A 17,494-nucleotide genomic window follows, 5' to 3' on the forward strand; every position below is an offset into this window, starting at 1 on the left:
TCTGTTTCCTGTGCCTCCTTGAAGATGTGATCGCTCAGCTTTCTACTCAAGCTACCACTGCCTCCATGCCTCCCCCACCAGTATGGATTCTAACCCTCTGAAGCTTAAGCCAAATAAACTATTCATTCTATCAGTTGCCTTAGTCATGGTGTTTTATCACAGCAACAGAAAAATACCTAATATAGGGGCCAAGGCTGCATCTCAAGTTGGTATTCACACATGGTACTGATTTTGAGGCATGAAGGGATCATGGAGAACAGCTGATGCTTGTCACAATGTGGCAGGGCTGAAATTCCTGCAGAGAGGCAAGGTAGTCATTGGAGAATGTGCATCCTCAGTTACAGTGGAGAGCCCAGGATACTGGAAATGCCAGGCCTGTGGAATGACTTCCAAGGACTGAAGCAGATGTGGAGCAGAGCCAGCTTGAGCCTATATGACAAGCCATGTGTGTGCTGTGGATGGCAGAAAAGTGGAGCTTATTGGAGCCAAAAGATCACAAATGATCCCAGATGTCAGACCCTAAGCAACACTGCTGGACTTTGGTTTTACTTAAGTGTGCCTGATTTTTCCCTTTTGAAATAAGAAATGTACTTAACTTGTTCTTTTTTTTTTTAATTTTACGGGAGCCTACAGTTAAGAGACTTTGGATTTTTAAAGAGAACTTGGACTTTTAAATTGTTGGAATTTTTTTAAAGACTGTGGGACTTTTAATTTATATTATGATATTAATATGAGATATTGGGAACCAACAAGAAAGGAAAAGTAATGGTTTAAAGTGGTGTGTTTTGTATGAAGTTGACAAGGGGCCAATTGACATAAATTAGAGTTACCTGCAAAAAGGAGACCCAGTTGAGGAGTTTTCTCCATAGGATACGTCTGTGAGGTATTTTCTTAATTGCTAATTGTTGTATGAGGGTCCAAGGGTCCAGCCTGCTGTGAGTGGTGCTATCCCTGGGCAAATGGGCCTAAACTGTATAAGAAAGGCAGCTAATCAAGAACAAGATGAGCGAGATGAGCAAGATGTCTCTACTTCAGTTCCTACCTACAGGTTCCTTCCTTGAGCTCCTGCCCTGGCTTCCCTCAGTGATAGACTGAAAACTATAAGCTGAAATAAACCTTTTTTTCCTCAAGTTGTGCTTGGTCAGAATGTTTTAACACAGCAATTGGAAGCAAGTTAGGACAAGATATTTGCAGTTTTCTTCACGTTTAGGGGGCCAACTATGTACCCTTTGAGAAATGTCTATTCAAGTCCTTTGTCTAATTTTTTTCTATATGTATGCATGTGCATGTGTGGGTGTGTGCAGATGAGCTTGCACGTGTGTGTGCATGCATTGGAGACCAGAGGACAACCTCTGGTGTCATCTTTAGGAAAACTGTCCATCTCCTTTGACATAGGGTCTCTCACTAACCTGAAGCTCACCAATCAGGCCAGCCAGTGAGCCCTAAAGAATCTCCTGTCTCTACATTCCCAGAATTGTACAAGTGTACACCACCAGATCCAACGTTTTTACACGGGTTCTGGGGATCAAACCCATGTCCTCAAGCTTTCAAGGCAAACATTTTTACTGACAATACTGCCAGGGGTTCGAACCAGCAAGTAAGCGCGCCATTCGCCAGCCCACACCGCCCCCAGTACCGGGGACGATCATATGCATTGGGGAGCCTAGTCAGGCAGGGACTCATTTATTGCAGGTGTTACAGAGCTTATAAAGGCACCTGGAACTCCCCCCTCCCCTCCGAGAGTGTATCTTAAGGATGGTCACACGCTGATCATGCACTCCTCAGCAGTGCGGAAGTATTCTTCAGACTTTTAAAACAAGTCAGGCCGTGCCCCAGTAACTTCCTCTTGGATTTCTGCAAGATGGGGCCTTTAGGTCCCCACAAATACCATCTCCCCAGCCCTGCCCGTTTTCTGTTTGTTCGTTTTGGAAATGAAGTCTCATTATGCTGTCTCAGCTGACCTCACAATCATCTGTAACAGCAGCTCCACGGGATCCAACACCTTCTTCTGACCTCTAAGGGCATCCTAGCACACATGGTATCTCTCTCTCTCTCTCTCTCTCTCTCTCTCTCTCTCTCCCTCTCTCTCTCTCTCTCTCTCACACACACACACACACACACACACACACTCAGGCATGCATAAAAAAATTTTAAATCATTGTCAAATCTAATATTATGGAACTTTTCCTGTGTCTTCCTCTAAGAATTTTGTATTTTAAGTCTTAAGTTTATTGCTTTGCTCTATTTTTGATGTGTGTGTGTGTGTGTGTGTGTTGTGAGTATATTTTTATTCTGTCCTTATGTGGTTTGGATATCAGAGTCAGGCCAGTGTAGATGACCCTTCAAAATCCCACAATTAGTATGAAGATTATTTATTAATTATATTTTTACTTATTTTATTTTGTACATGTGCATATGTGTAAGTATATGTACATTTGAGTGCCACAACACTCAAATGTGTGGAGGTCAGAGGACAACTTGCAGAATTGGGTTCTCTTCTACCATATGAGTCCTGGGTAATACAGTAAGAGCAAGTAGATTTCTTTAAGAAGCACAAGTAGGGATTTGGGGAGAACAGGAGATTAGAGAGTTTGTGATAATTATTTATTTAAAAACAGTGATCTGGGGTTGGAGAGATGGCTCAGTGGTTAAGATCACTGACTGCTCTTTCAGAAGACCCGGGTTCAAATCCCAGCACCCACACACAGCTAACTGTCCGTAACTCCAGTTCCAGGGGATCTGACAGCCTCTTCTGTCCTCTGTGGGCATTGCATGACATGGGTGCACTTACCTACATGCAGGCAATACACATGCACATAAATCAAATAAAAATAAAAATAGTGATCTTTCAGTCCTTTTAAAAATACTTTATTATTTTTATTTTATGTGTATGAGTGTTTTGCCTGCATGTATGTAAGTGCACCTGTGCATGCAATACCCAAAGGGGCCAGAAGAGGGCATTGGATCCCCTGAGACTGGAGTCACCATGTGAGTGCTGGGAATCGAACCCAGGTCCTCTACAAGAGCAATCAATGCTCTTAACCACTGAACCCTCTCTCCAATGCCCCCTATTTTTTTACATTTATTTATTTTACTTTAGTGTATGTGTGGACACACATGTCACAGCACAGGTGTTGAGGTTAAAGTGCAGCCTTGTTCTCCCAGAAGTTGCTCTCTTAGATACAGGAACTCCCAGAGGCTTCTTTCTGTAGCTATTGAATCTCAAACATCTTTGGCTTAAATTAATCTTCATAGCAGGCCAGCAAGATGGCTCAGAAGATATAGGTGCTTGCCACCAAGGTCAACAACCTGAATTTGATTCCCAGGACATGGTAGAAGGAGAAAGCCCATTCCCACAAATTGCCCTTTAGAGGCAGGCAGATCTCTGTGAATCCGAGGTCAGCCTGATCTATATAGCGAGTTCCAGGCAAGCTGGGGCTACATAGAGACCCTGTCTCAAAAAGGAAAAAAAAAAAAGAAAGAAAACTGGAAGGAGGGCTGGAGAAATGGCTCAATGGTTAAGAACACTTGTTCCTCTTCCAGAAGACCCAAGTTCAGTTCCTACCCTATATCAGGGGACTCCCAACCATCTGTAACTCCAGTATCGGGGGATCTGATGCTCTTTTCTGTCCTCCTGGACACATGTTGATAGAGAAAGAGAGAGAGAGAGAGAGAGAGAGAGAGAGAGAGGAGACACAAAATAAATTTTAAAATAAATATTTTCTTAAAGAACAATGAAAGGGGCTGGGGATGCAGCTCAGCTGGTAAAGGTAAAGTCTAGCATATATGAAGCCCTGCATTCCATCCCCAACAACACATAAACCAACACTTAGCCAGCTTGGACTACATGAGACCCTGTCTCAAAAAAGGGGGGAGTTGGGTGGCAAATTGGCTCAGTGAGTAAAATAAATCAGATCCCAGAACACAAATGGTAGGCGAGAAATAACTCTTAAAAGTTGTCCTTTGACCTGCACATGGGCACTATAGCATGCACACACAAAATAAGCAAGTAAATTTAAAAAACGAAAAGACTAAAAGCAATGTTCACAATCTCTTATTTCTTGTTCTCTGCAATTCCCTCATGCCTTTCCGAAAGAGACCTACTTGCTTGTACCATGTTACGTACCACAGGTGCCTTTTGTCCCTCCTTCCTCTTTCCTACTATTCCAGGACGTATGCCTCTAACTAATCATTTAGTAAGCTAGTTGATTCTTCTGTTAGCTCCAGCATTTATATAAATCTTTGGGGCGAGTGTCTTCTATTTAAATGTTAATATTGGGCCGGAGAGATGACTATGGTTAAACGCACTTACTACTCATTCAGAGGACCCAGGTATCAGTGGCTAATGCCTGTCCTTACCTTCAGTTCCATGGGATCTGATGCCCTCTTCTGGCTCCCTCAGGCATTGCGCTTACATACATGCAGGCAAAATACTCATACATAAAAAAATAAAAACAATTAAAATATTTAGAAATAAATAAATGTTAATATTAACTTATTAGTTGAGTTTGTTGTGTTGAGACAAGTTCTCATGATGCTATGTAGCTGTGGATAACCTTGAACCTCTGAGTCTAGACTCTGGCATGTACTACACACATGGTGGGAACTGAACACAAGACTAATTTCCTAAATGCTGAGCCTACTGACAGGTGTGAGCCACCAAGTACTTGGCTCTATATAGTTTTGTTTCTATACAGTGAAAATAGAAAAAAAATTGATCTTTTTTTAAGACAAAGAGTAGCCCCAGCTAACCTGGAGCTTGCTATATAGACCAGGCTGGCCTTGAACTCACAGATATTCGCCTGCCTCTGCCTCCCGAGTGCTGAGATTAAAGGCATGCACCTCCATGCCAGGCTCTGAAAACAGAATTTATTTTTATTTTTTGAAAACAGAATTTTAAAAAAATATTTTATTTATTTTTCCTTTATGTGTATGAATGTATTGCCTGCATACATGTGAGTGCACTTATGTTGTGCAATGCCCAAGGAGGTCAGAATATAATGTCGGATCCCCTGGAATTGGACTATGGACAGTTGTTAGCTGCCAGTGGGTGCTGGGAATCGAACCCAGGTCCTCTGGAGGAGCATTCAGTGCTCTTAACTGCTGAATCATCTCTCCAGCCCCCAATACAGAATTTTTATTGCTAGTTAGCAAGCATGGCATTTTTCTGGTCTTTCTGCTAAAGTAACTTTGAATTTTCTACCACTTAGTTGCACTGTTGGAGCTAGATGCATACATAATTGCTCCAGCAAGCTTGCAGTTAAAGACCGGGGTTCCATTCTCAGTACCCACATGGTAGCTAACAACCATCTGTAACTCCAGTTCCAGGAGATCTGATGCCCACTTCAGGTCTCCTCCAGCACTGCATACATGTGCTGCATTTACATACATGCAGGCAAAACAGTCACACGCATAAAATAAAAACAAAAAATTTTTTTAAATGTACAAAGTGGGCAGCACCTGAGAAACAACATCTGATGTTGTCCTCTGTCCTGCACACAACACAGAAGAGAGAGCGAGTGGGAGAGGGCAGTGGAGGAGGGTAAAGAATAAGAACAAAGTGAAATGGAATATATGTATGAAAATGGCATAATGAAACCCCTTTGTATCTTGAGAAGGAGGACATGGGGCAGGGGGAGAAGGAAAAAACTAAAAGGGGGGCAGATGTCCTAGTTTGTTCTTCATTGCTGTGACAAAATATTCTGACCACTACCAACTTGGTGAGGAAAGGGTTTATGCAGCTTACATATGCCAGGTCACAGTTCATCTGGGAGCCCAAGTGTCCTAATCTGTTCTTCATTGCTGTGACAAACACTCTGACCACTACCAACTTGGGGAGGAAAGAGTTTATTTATCTTACATCTCCTGGGTCACAGTTCATCAGGGAAGAACCTATTCCTGTTCCAAGGTAGGAGCTCAGGGCAGGAACCTGGAGGCAGGAGCTGGAGCACAGGCCATGGAGGAATGCTGCTTACTGGCTTGCTTCCCTGGCCCCTGCTCAGCTTGCTCTCTTATCCAACACAGGCCCACCTGCCCAGGGGTGGCAATACTCACAGTGGGCTGGGCCCTTCCACATCACTCAACTATCAAGAAAATGCCCCACAGACATGGCTACAGGCCAGTCCAATGGAGGCAATTCCCCAATTGAGGCTCCTTCAACCCAGGTGTGTCAAGTTGACACTAAAGCTATCCAGCACAGCAGATGATCTTGCAACTGCTTTTTAAAATATTTTGTTTTTATTTTATGTGTATGTGTATTGCATGTGTGAAAGTACACCCGTGTTGTGCAATGCCCGTCGACATCAGAAGATGCTGTCAGATCCCCTCGAACTGGAGTTACAGACAGCTTTTAGCCACCATGTGGGTGCTGGGAACCGAACCCGTGTCCTTTGCAAGTGCTCTTAACTTCTGAGCCATCATTCCAGTCCCGACACCTACTTTATAAAGTGTCCTTAATTCAAAATAGCATGTCAGAGCAGAATATTCTTTCTTCATCTTTTCAGTTTGAAACTCAAAGTCCATTACTATAAAACATGGGCTGAATTGGCTCTAATGATGAGACTAATATGTTTACAAACAAATCTTGAGGTCTCCCCTGCAAGGGAAGCCTAAACCAGGTGTGGTGGTACTATGCATGTGTATTCCAGGTACTCGGGAGGCTGAGATAGGAGGATCTCTTGAGCTTAGGAGTTAGATTATAGGATAAAACCCTGCCTCAAAACAAAACAAAACAAAATCCACAAGTGAAAAAAGGAACGAGTATATGAAAGGAGTGACTAGCTAGCAATATGTTAAGGGCACAGGTGTTTGGGACTTCATGTGTGCTTGTTGGTGAGCCAGGGTCCCATGGTGCTCAAGCTGACTTCAAACCATGTAGCTGAGGATGGTTTTGAGCTGATTCTCCTGCCTCCTCCTTCCAAGTGCTGGGCCTGCAGATGTGCACCACCATTCCCAGTTTATGTGATGCTGGGATTGGAATCCACAGCTTCATACATGCCATACCCTCAAGCCTAGACTTAATTTTTTTTAGCATGTGTATGAGTGTATTGCCTGCATGTATGTGAGTGCACCCGTGTCGTGCAATGCCACAGTGATCAGAAGAGGGCTTCGGATTCCCCTGGAACTGGAGTTAAGGACGGTTCGTAGCCGCCATGTGGGTGCTGGGAATCGAACCCAGGTCCTCTGCAAGAGCAGTCAGTGCTCTTAACCGCTGAGCCATCTCTCCAGCCCCTTATTTTTTTATTTATATATTTTATTTATTTTTGTTTTTTTCAGACACGGTCTCCCTGTAGTCCGAACTAGCCTGGATCTCACTATGTAGCCCAGGCTGGCCTTGAACTCCTAGAGATCTGCCTGCCTCTGCATTCTGAGTGCTGGAATTAAAGGCATATGCCACCAAGTCTGGCAATTTATTTATATTTTATATGTATGAATGTTTTGGCAACATGTATGTAAATGCACCCGTGGAGGCCAGAAGAGGGCGTTGGAGCCCCTGGAACTGGATTTATGGACAGTTGTCAGCCGCCATGTGGGTGCTGTGAACTAAACCCGGGCGCTTAGCAAGAGCAGCTAGAGTCCTCAGCTTTTTGCTGAGCCCCAGGATTTGATTTTTAATTCCCTTTAGAAACTGTTTCAGCTGCCGGTCGGCAGAGGGTGCGCTCGAGCTTGCCGGATGCCTGACGGCCATCGAGGGTCTTTCATCATTTCTCTTCCCGCTTCTACTTCCGCTTCCGAGAAGCAAAGGTCGAGTCACTTCCGGGAGTTCCGCGTGGAGCCGAGCTGCCTGACTCCTTTCAGCATGGCTGTGTTAGCTGGCCCAGCGGAGCCAGTTCTGTCGCTGAATCCACAGGAAGACGCGCAGTTTCGGAAGGAGGTGGCGCAGATCCGCCGGCGTGCGGCCAAGGCGAGTGGTCTGGAAACGGAGGAGGCGGCGGGCCGGGTCTGCAGGGTAGGGGAGGGCGGGCGGAGGCCGAGCCGTGGAAACCGGTCTCCGTTGACCGTGTGCGGCGGACTGAACCAGGAGCCCATCACACGAGCTTGGAGACTAAGCTTTTAGTCAGTAGTTAAGCTGACTGGGAATCACTGCGAGGTTTGGCCCCTTAGGCCGTCACAGCTCACAAGGAAGTCAGGAACCACGTGCGGGAGAACGGCGCCTCCAAACCTGAGATGTATTAAAGCTGGTGCGCTTCCGCTTTGATTCCCCCCCCCCCCCAAAGTCAGGTTCTTGGTCTACCTCGGCATTCGTGAGGTTTTATGCCGGGTGACCGATGAGTATTTAGAAGACATTATTGACTCCTGTAATCCTGATACTCGGGTGGCTGAAGCCGGAGGGAGGATCGCGAGTCACCTGATAACCGAGCTATATACTCAGACCAGAGCTTAGCTCAAGGAAGAACAAAACAAAGAGGCATTATTTGTCAAGTTCCACTTGATGACTAGAGCCCCTAACGTCTTTGGATCTAAGCGTAAAGCGCAGTAGGGAAATCTCGAAGTTTTTTTTCTGTTGTGGAGACAGGGTCCCATGCAGTTCAGGCAAGCCTCAAACGTGCTGTGTAGCAGAAGATGACTTTGAACTCATCCTCCTGCCTCTGCCTCCTGAATGCTGGTTTGCAGGATCGGCCTGCACCTGGTAGAAAACTTTAAGTTCTAGTGTAGAAGGTGAGAGTGTGGTGGTGGAGAGCTGGAGTCTGTACTGTGCAGCTTAACAACTTCTGGAAAATAGTGTGAATAGACTGTGATCTGCATTCAGAGAGAAAGGGACATGTTGGGAGTTCTCCAGAGTTAAAGTGACAGTGAGGTAATCGGACATGTGCTTACTTATCCATTGTCTCAGCATACAGGTGACTTGAGCACATACATTATACTAGGGTGTTAGCCTAAAGTGACCTTTTTTTAATTTTTTTGTTGTTGTTGTTTTGATGAGCTTGTACCATGGCATGTATTATGGTACTCCAACTCTTTCAAGTCTGTTCTCGTTTCTACTGTGGGTTCCCGCTTTTAAACTCAAGTCTCAGACTTTCACAGGAAGTGCTTTTCTCCACCCAGCCTTCTCTTCTGCCCCAAGCAGACTATTGGCAGCTTGATGGTTGTACCCCTAAGGTATTGAAGGCCTACTTCTTTAATTACTGCTCCAATAAATAGAGGTACAGAGTAGGTTCTTGGATCAGGGAGAGCTAGGGGTTTTGAAAGTTTTGTTGCAATGTGAGCTTGCATTTTAAAAATATTTGTTCTTTATGTCCTCAGCCAAAAAAGGAAGAAAAACTTAATCCTGGAGTGATCTATGTGGGCCACCTTCCTCCGGTGCTTTTAGAAACCCAGATCTATGACTATTTCTCCCAGTTTGGTGCTATTAAAAGATTCAGATTGTCCAGAAGCAAACGGGTAAGATCCTTTATGAGCTGAACTTGTGTGTTGTTTTTTCAATATACGTTGTCCTTTGTGAGTATCCAACTTTTTGGCATTGAGACAACAACAACATTGTTAACTTACAAAGTTCACACTCAAGAACTGTGCAGTCAAATTACAAGAAAATAAAGTTGGGCATAATGGCACACCTTTAATCCCAGCACTGGGGAGGCAGAAGCAGACAGGTTTCTGTGAGTTTGAGATCAGCCAGAGTTGCATAGTGAGGCCGTGTCTCAGAAAAGAAAAAGAAATCATGAGGTTGGGGAGATAGTTCAGTCTCTTAACTAGGTCAGTCCCCAGAGCCTAGATTGAAAAAGCCAGATATGGTGATACACATTTGTAATTCAAGTACCAGGGAGCCAGGAGGATCCCTGGGGCTTGCTGATGAGCCAGTTTAGCCCAGCCCAAGGCCAGTGAAGTGATTGTCTCAAAATAGAAGGTGGTCGGGGGTTAGGGAAGTGACTTAGTGGGTAAGGGTGCTTGCACTGCAAGCGTGAGGCTCTGAGTTCTAATCACCAACAGCCATCTAAAAAGCCAGGCGTTGACTCTGTGTGCCTGTAATCCCAGCATGGGGTGGGGGGCAAAGACAAGTGGATCCTGGGAGTTTGCTAGCCAGCCTAGCCAAACAGCATGTTTCCAGTTCATAGTGGAACTGGAAACAGCAAGTTTCCAGTGATAAACCCTATCTCGAGGCAATGAAATGAAGAGCTACAGAGGAATATTCTGTACGTCCTCCAACCTCTGTGCACCCACACATAGGCACAAAAAGCAAGGTGGATGGCCATCCTGAGGAACAGCACCCAAGGTTGACCTCCAGGCAGTACACACACCTGCACCAAAATTTCACATTGAAAGTAAATTTATGGTTTTGTTACGCTGCATTCCTAGTTATCCTGAGACACGTGGGGCAGCAGGTTGGGCATGTTTATGGTGCATGGTCACATGAGATTGTATCGGATGAGATTGTATCGGGCTTCACTCAAGAGAAAGGGGGAGTACAGTTGGGAATTTGAAACAGCCTCAAGAGCAGAACAAGTATCCTTCTAAATGTTCATTTAGTTTAATTCCTCAAGTCCTCAAATTAAATTGCAGTCTTGGTAAGTGAACCATATGATTCTGTAGCTGCTAACCTTAGGGTTAATGACACCAATTTGGTTTATATAAGAAGAAAAGATATGCCTCTATCCTTGAAGTAGTCCTAAAAATACAGGTTTGGATCATGGGATAGGAACTGAATTTTGTGGCATTTTCTCCCAGGGAATCTGTTCTGGGCACTGCTCTTGGTGCTACCAGCTTCTTTCACCCCACTTCCAGCTGACTCAGAATTCTTTCCTTCTTGGGGACCCCCCTGCTGGCTGCCTCTCCTGGTTCACTGGGCATTTCCTCTTTGGGAGAAGGCTTCTCTTGGGAAGATTTGTGTTGTCACTAGCTGTCTCTACACAGCTCCTGCTTGCTGATGCTGAGGCAGCCCTGGCTTCTTTCTTTCTTCAAGCATTGCTTCTGTTTCTTCAGCTTCCTGTGCTTGAGCCATTGCTTCCTTCATGGCATCTTGATTCTTCCGTGGAATCTCCTCAGTCTCGTAGATAGCCACTCCTCAACGTGTTCTTCCCAAATACACTTATGGGCACCTTGAAGCGCTTGATCAATGATGCAATACTGCATTTGTTTGCCAGGTATCAGGAGATGCAGCCTTTGTGGTGCTCAACCAGTGAAGGTGCAATGGGAAATGAGTGTTTTATGTGTTACCCTTGTTTTCCAGGCTGTGGAAACTGGGTTCCTTTGTTGACTGTTGAGAATGGCTCAGGCACTCTGACTGGCCATCACTCCCATAGCAGAGGCCTGCATATGTCAGCAGGTTTTTGATTTTATACTATCTAAACAACATTAAAAGGAGGGGTTTAGTAGGGTTTTTTTCCTCTTTTTGTATTTTCATTTATTTATTTATATTTGGTATTTTTGAGACAGGGTCTCCCTGTAGCTCCAGCTGGCCTGGAACTCGCCATATAGACCATGCTAGCCTCAAACTCACATAGATCTACCTGCCTTTGCCTCCCAAGTGCTGGGATTAAAGGCATGCGCCACCATGCCCAGCCTCCTCTTTTTATTTGAGACAGGGTCTAACTGTAGCCCTGGCTATCCCAAACTTACTGTTAAAAGACATGTACCACTATGTCCTGCTCCTGTCTAAAATTTTTAGATTTGGGAGCTGGAGAGATGGCTCAGCAGTTAAGAACACTGGCTATTCTTGCAGAAGACCTGGGTTCGAATCCCAGCACCCACATGGCAGCTAACTCCAGTTCCAGGGGATCTGACAGCCTCTTCTGTCCTCCACAGGCATTGCACGACACGGGTGCACTTATCTACATGTCGGCAGTACACACATACACATAAAAATAGTAAATAAAATATCTTTTTTTTTTTTTTAACTGTAAAATTTTTAGATTCATGTATATATGTCTGTGTCCTTTGTGTGAGTGAATTCCACATGTAGCCTCCTGAGTGCTGGGATTAAAGGTATTCACCACTAGGCCTGGCTCTAAAAGAAGAAAATGGTGGTAGCATTGAGTACTTGACGTGTTGTTGAGCTGTTGTAGATTATTCATATTTTCTTAGCAACTTTATGAGGGTGATGGGTTTGTTATCCTCATTCCATGGAATGAAAAGCAGAGGCTCACATGTTACTAACCCTAGTTAAGTGTCAGCGCCAGGATCCAAATCCAGGCTACACTTATTATTGAATACTATAACGTATACTACACTTATTACTAAGATAGGTAAGGAAATCCACTTATGAGGTTGGTACTGAGGTTAGGAACTTGACTAAGCATTTCAGAGAATGCTGGCACTGTCCTTTGTTCTGGCTATAAGAGTCAGTACCCGAGGGGGTTGGTAGCATAGTGTCACTGAAGTTGATTGTTTCTTAACATGTGTCTAGTACTGGGAATGGAACCCAGGGCCTTGTTCATGCCAGGAGAGCATTGAGCCGCATCCCTATGTTGAGGTCTTACTAAGTTACCCAGACTAGCCTCAGACTCAAAAGATCAACAGTTTATCCTGCCCCATCCTCTCACACAGCAGGTGTGCCACCATGCCCAGCCTGCCTGCATTTTTTAATGGAAACATTCTCTCTGAGATGTGTTACGATACGTGATGATTAAGGCTCCAGTGAAATGAGAGTATGGGTCAAGGGCTGTGGGAGCCTAAAAGATGGCCTTTGTATGGTGGGACATCCTGGAGAATAAATTCCAGCCAGAGTAATCTCGTACTTGTTATAGCTAACCAGAAATTCAAGAACAGTGCATTGGGTATTCATTCGGGACTACTTTGGATGTTCAGAATGTGAGAGCTGGAGTTGGAACTTAAGTAGTGTAGCACTGTGACTGTGAAGGAGGCTGTTGAGAGTAGTTAGGAGCTTGGTGGCCTGTTAGGTATAACTGTTCTTTGGGTTTTCTGTTGCAGACTGGAAACAGCAGGGGCTACGCCTTTTTGGAGTTTGAGTCTGAGGATGTCGCCAAGATAGTTGCTGAAACAATGAACAACTACCTCTTTGGTGAAAGACTTCTAGTGTGTAAGTGCTCTGACCTTCAGCGTAAGGGCTGCTCGTGTGCCCACATGGAACTGGGCAGGTTCTTTGGGGGTGGGGGAAGAATGTTGCATCCTTAATGGTGAAGGAAAAGGCTTCCCTAAGGAAGTACTGAAATTGAAAATTGAAGATTAAACAGCCATGAGCCAGGTAAAGGGGTGGGAGTTAAGGCCGAGATCATCTCTTGCCAAGTGGATGGTAAATGCCAAACCAGGGATGACTAACATTTTGTTGTCAGGGAATGTGAGAGAGAGCAGGGATGAAGAAGAAATAGGCTGTGGATTGAATTTTAGATTTCTGAGGCCTGCATGCAGCCAATTAGTGGAGTCTAAATAGGATAACACCAAAGGTAAGGAATCAGATTTCAAAATCTGACTAAATGACATTGCCAGCAGTGCTGGATGCCAGCCTAGCTGCAGGTTCAGTGGGAAGACCCTGTCTCAAGGGAATAAGGTGGAAGATCGTAGAACAGAAAACCAGATGTCCTCTACTGCACAGACACACAAATCTACATACATGCATGGGCATTCACATGTATACACTGGAAAAATTGATCCCACAGCAAATAGAAATCAGCAAGTAGAGCCACTGACTCTTGTGTCCTCACAGCACCAATAGCTTCACTAGCCAGATCTCATTGTCCTCCAAAGGCTGGGCTGAGTTTCTTGTCCACTTATACCTGTGGCAGAGTGTGCCCTTCTTGGGTAATTAGTTCACAAGTTAACAGGCTACCCAGCAACATCTCTTTCCCAACTTTCTTCACTTGAGACACACTGGTGGCCTGAGGGGGGTTCTGTGTTCAGTTGAAAGCCTGGCTCCTGCCAAGAGGAAGCAGCTAGGCAGAAATCTCAGGGTGCTGCTCATCAGTGCTGTGCTGTGACTGACTTTGCTTGTAGGAATATCTCAGAAACGGCTCTGTATTCTACAAAGTTTTGTGACTGTCTGAAATTATTAGCTAATCCTACTAGGCTAGAATGGGCTTTTCTGGGGCTGGAGTGTAGCTCAATTGGTAGAATGCTTTCCTAGCATGCTTGAAGCTTCAGGTTCCATCCCCAGCACCACATTAGTAGGACGTGATGGCACAGGACTTTTAATTCCTGCATTTAAGAGGTAGAGGCAGGATCTGAAGTTCTAGTTCATTCTTGGCAACATATGGTAAAGCCAGCCAACATGGGCTACATAAGACTGTTTGAAAAAGAGAGGTGGCTCAGCAGATAAAGGTGCTGTAAACGGTCCAGGGCTCTTAAATGATCCAGTGTGTCTATGGATGGAGGCAGAATATCTGTCCGTCTGCTAAAGCTGTAAGTGGAAGATAATCAAAGAGCAAGACTAGCAACCTGAGTTTGATTCCTGTAACCCAAATAAAGGTGGAAGGAGACAACTGATGTCACAGAATTGTCCTCTGGCTTCCACATGTACATCTGAGCATGTGCACTCACATAATAATTGTAATCTTTTAAAACTTTTTAAAGAAAAGGCTTTACCATTCTGCTTCATAGTTAGCTCGTACTTATTATCAGAAAGTTTTACTATGGGAAAATCCTGAAACTAAATGATCCTAACCAGGTGTGGTGGCACATGCCTTTAGTCCCAGGGAGGCAGAGGCAGGTGGATCTCTGAGTTCAAGGACAGCTGGGGCTACAGGGAGACCCTGTCTCAAGATTTAAAAAAAAACATCCTTTCGTACTTGTTTTGGGGGGTTTTTTGGTGCTGGGATTAAAGGCATGTGCCACCACGCCCAGATTTCTGTTTTTGTTTTTTTTAATAGGTCATTTTATGCCACCCGAAAAAGTCCATGAAGAACTTTTTAAGGAGTGGAACGTTCCATTTCATCAGCCATCATTTCCAGCAGTAAAACGGTATAATCAGAATCGGAAATTTCTGCAAAGGTTGCGGATGGAAGAGCGATTTAAGAAGAAAGAAAAATTACTGAGAAAGAGATTAGCTGAGAAGGGAATAGATTATAGTTTTCCTTCATTGGTAAATATCCTCTCATGGGATTTTCTTGGTGGTTTTTCTTAGGGATGGGTTTCACATCCATGTGTCTATGTGATTATTTGTGTAGCATCTAGCTCAGTGCTTCTCATGTGCTAGGGTTTTTGTTTGTTTTGTGTGTATGTGGCTCTTTCAATTGGTTGACTTCTGCTGGATTCCACATGTGCTAGACAAGTGCCCTAGTGCTAAACTACTCCCTCCCACCCCACATTCTACAAGTAAGGTTTTTGCTAAAAGTAGAACAGTGCATTTTAGATTTTTATGTTTTATAGTGTTAGGAATGGAACCCTTGGCATCAAGCATGCTAGGCAGACATCCTGCCACTGAGATACAGCCCTCTGCCCACCACTGTTTAGAGACCAGGTCTTATTAAATTGCCCAGGCTGGTTTGAGTTACACTAAACCAGACAAGCCCTGAACATGGATCCTCCTAAGATAAATGGGTTTAGATGGACTTCTGCATCATGCAGGATTTTTTTTTTTTTTATGACACGGTCTCATGTATCCCAGACTGGCCTCAAACTTGCTATTTAGCTGAGGTTGGCATAGAGCTTCTCATCCTGAGTGCTGGGATTGCAGGTGTATATGACCATGCCAGGTTTATGCAGTCCTAGGGTTTGAACCTTGGGGCTTGGGCATGGGGTGTGCTTGGCAGGTACCTTTATACCAGCTGAGCTACATCCTCAGGTGCCCCCCCCCAAAAAAAAGTGCTCTTCTCTTGCCTGCCTTTTTTTTTTTTTTTTTTATTTTTTTTTTTTTTTTTTTTTTTAGTCTGTGTGTAGGTGGGTGTACCTGTGTCATGCAGTGCCTGGGAGGTCAGAAGAAGGCTTCAGATCCCCTGGAACTAGAGTTACAGACAGCTGTTAACTGCCATGTGGGTGCTAGGACTAGAACCTGGATCCTCTACAAGAGCTGTTAGTGTTCTTAACCACTGAGCCATGTCTCCAGCCCTCCCCCTTCCTTTGTTTTTTAAGATAGGGTCTTGCTGTGTAATCCACAGTGGCCACAAACTCCTGCCTCAGCCTCCTATGTATTGTGATTATAGACATGCACCATCACACCTGGATTATATCAAAGCTTTGCCCCTGGTTACATGTGAACTGTTTGGTAGATGGACATTAAAGCTTAAAATATAGGCATTCAGCTACAGTATACACATGTGGTTGGTAAATTGGAAAATTATTGAAGTCTTAATATTTATTTCCAGGTTTTACCTAAACCCAAAAAAGAGATTCCAAGCATAGCTAAGGAGAAAGAAGTTTCGAAAGGTACTGCTAACACACCTGAACAGTCTGTGGATAACCAGGTGAGGTCATTGTAAAAAGAAAGCCAATGTCTGCCATGTTTTATTAATACTGCATTTGATAGAGAAGTGTTGTTTGGGGGGTTTTAATCTTTTTTTTTTAATGTGTATGATGTTTTCCATATGTATATTGAGTGTACCATGTGCACACAGTGCACATGGAAGCCAGGAGAGGAAGTCAGATCTCCTAGAACAGGAGTTCCAGATGGTTGTTAGCTGCCATTTGGGTGCTGGGAACCAAACCTGGATCCTCTCTTAGAGCAGCCAGTGCCCTTAGCTGCTCTACTGTCTCTCCACACCTAACATTTTAGATTTTTTGTTTTTTTGAGACGGGGTCTCCCTGCAGTTCCAACTGGCCTGGAACTCACAGAGATACTCCTGCCTCTGCCTCACATGTGCTGGGATTAAAGGTGTGCCACCACCATGCCCGGCCTTGTTTCATGTTCTTTTAAAATGGAAATATTCCTAAAATCTTTGTCAAAATTAGCATCAGTTCTCTTGATTTATTATAAATGCATAGGGTGGGGGCTGGAGAGATGACTGAGCAGTTGAGAGCACTGACTGCTCTTGGAGAGGACCCAAGTTCGAATCCCAGCATCCACATGGCAGTTAGCAACTGTCTGTAACTCCAGTTCCAGAGGATCCAATGCCCTCTTCTGACCTATGCAGGCAATACACTCAAACACATAAAATGAAAAAAATAATAAACACATATGTTGGAACAAAGCGATCCTATGTACAGAAAGATGAGTTAGAGCTATTCATCCAGTTCTAACTTCCTTGCTAGTGAGGAAATAAGAATGGGAGGAGAGACTTTTTCCAATCTCTGTTACAATAATGAGCACTAGATCTTTCACTATAAAACAAAAACATGGGTCATTAATTAGAGCAGGTAGGTTCTTGACTGAATGTTTTGGTCTTCCATAGAACCTATCAGTTTATATTTCTAAAACATTAATTAACTAGTAAGAGATGGAATTTATTCCCAGGCCTGTTGGGTCTTGCTCCAAAACTAGAGGTCTGAGTTAATTTCTTTTCCTACACTTCTTGGTAGGTAGGTAACCTTCTGCCAGATACAGACCCAGTTGCAGTCTTCTGGGAGCATTATGTCAAGACTTTTTTTTTTTTTTTTTTTTTTTTTTTTAAAAAAAAAAAAAAAAAAAAAAAAAAGAGGACGATAAATCTTTCACTGTGATATATCAAAATAA

The 17,494-nt window shown here is 44.0% G+C and overlaps 1 protein-coding gene and 1 non-coding gene across 2 annotated transcripts in view; one reads left to right on the forward strand and one right to left on the reverse strand.

The window, feature by feature from the left end:
- The first annotated feature begins 7,720 nt into the window (after positions 1-7,720).
- The window catches only part of Nifk (nucleolar protein interacting with the FHA domain of MKI67), a 13,638-nt gene continuing 3,864 nt past the window's right edge, over positions 7,721-17,494 (forward strand). The window contains exons 1-5 of the mRNA XM_008830859.2: positions 7,721-7,903; positions 9,244-9,381; positions 12,865-12,973; positions 14,757-14,968; positions 16,191-16,289. Of these exons, the coding sequence (XP_008829081.1) occupies positions 7,799-7,903; positions 9,244-9,381; positions 12,865-12,973; positions 14,757-14,968; positions 16,191-16,289 (663 nt within the window). The 5' untranslated portion in view covers positions 7,721-7,798. The remainder of the gene's footprint in view (positions 7,904-9,243; positions 9,382-12,864; positions 12,974-14,756; positions 14,969-16,190; positions 16,290-17,494) is intronic.
- LOC115069984 lies at positions 11,200-11,289 on the reverse strand. Its single transcript, XR_003849205.1, has one exon. It is a non-coding gene; the product is annotated as a small nucleolar RNA SNORD86 (small nucleolar RNA).

Source organism: Nannospalax galili, unplaced genomic scaffold (assembly GCF_000622305.1).
Source record: "Nannospalax galili isolate Female #2095 unplaced genomic scaffold, S.galili_v1.0 scaffold633, whole genome shotgun sequence".
Classification (NCBI taxonomy): Eukaryota; Metazoa; Chordata; class Mammalia; order Rodentia; family Spalacidae; genus Nannospalax; species Nannospalax galili.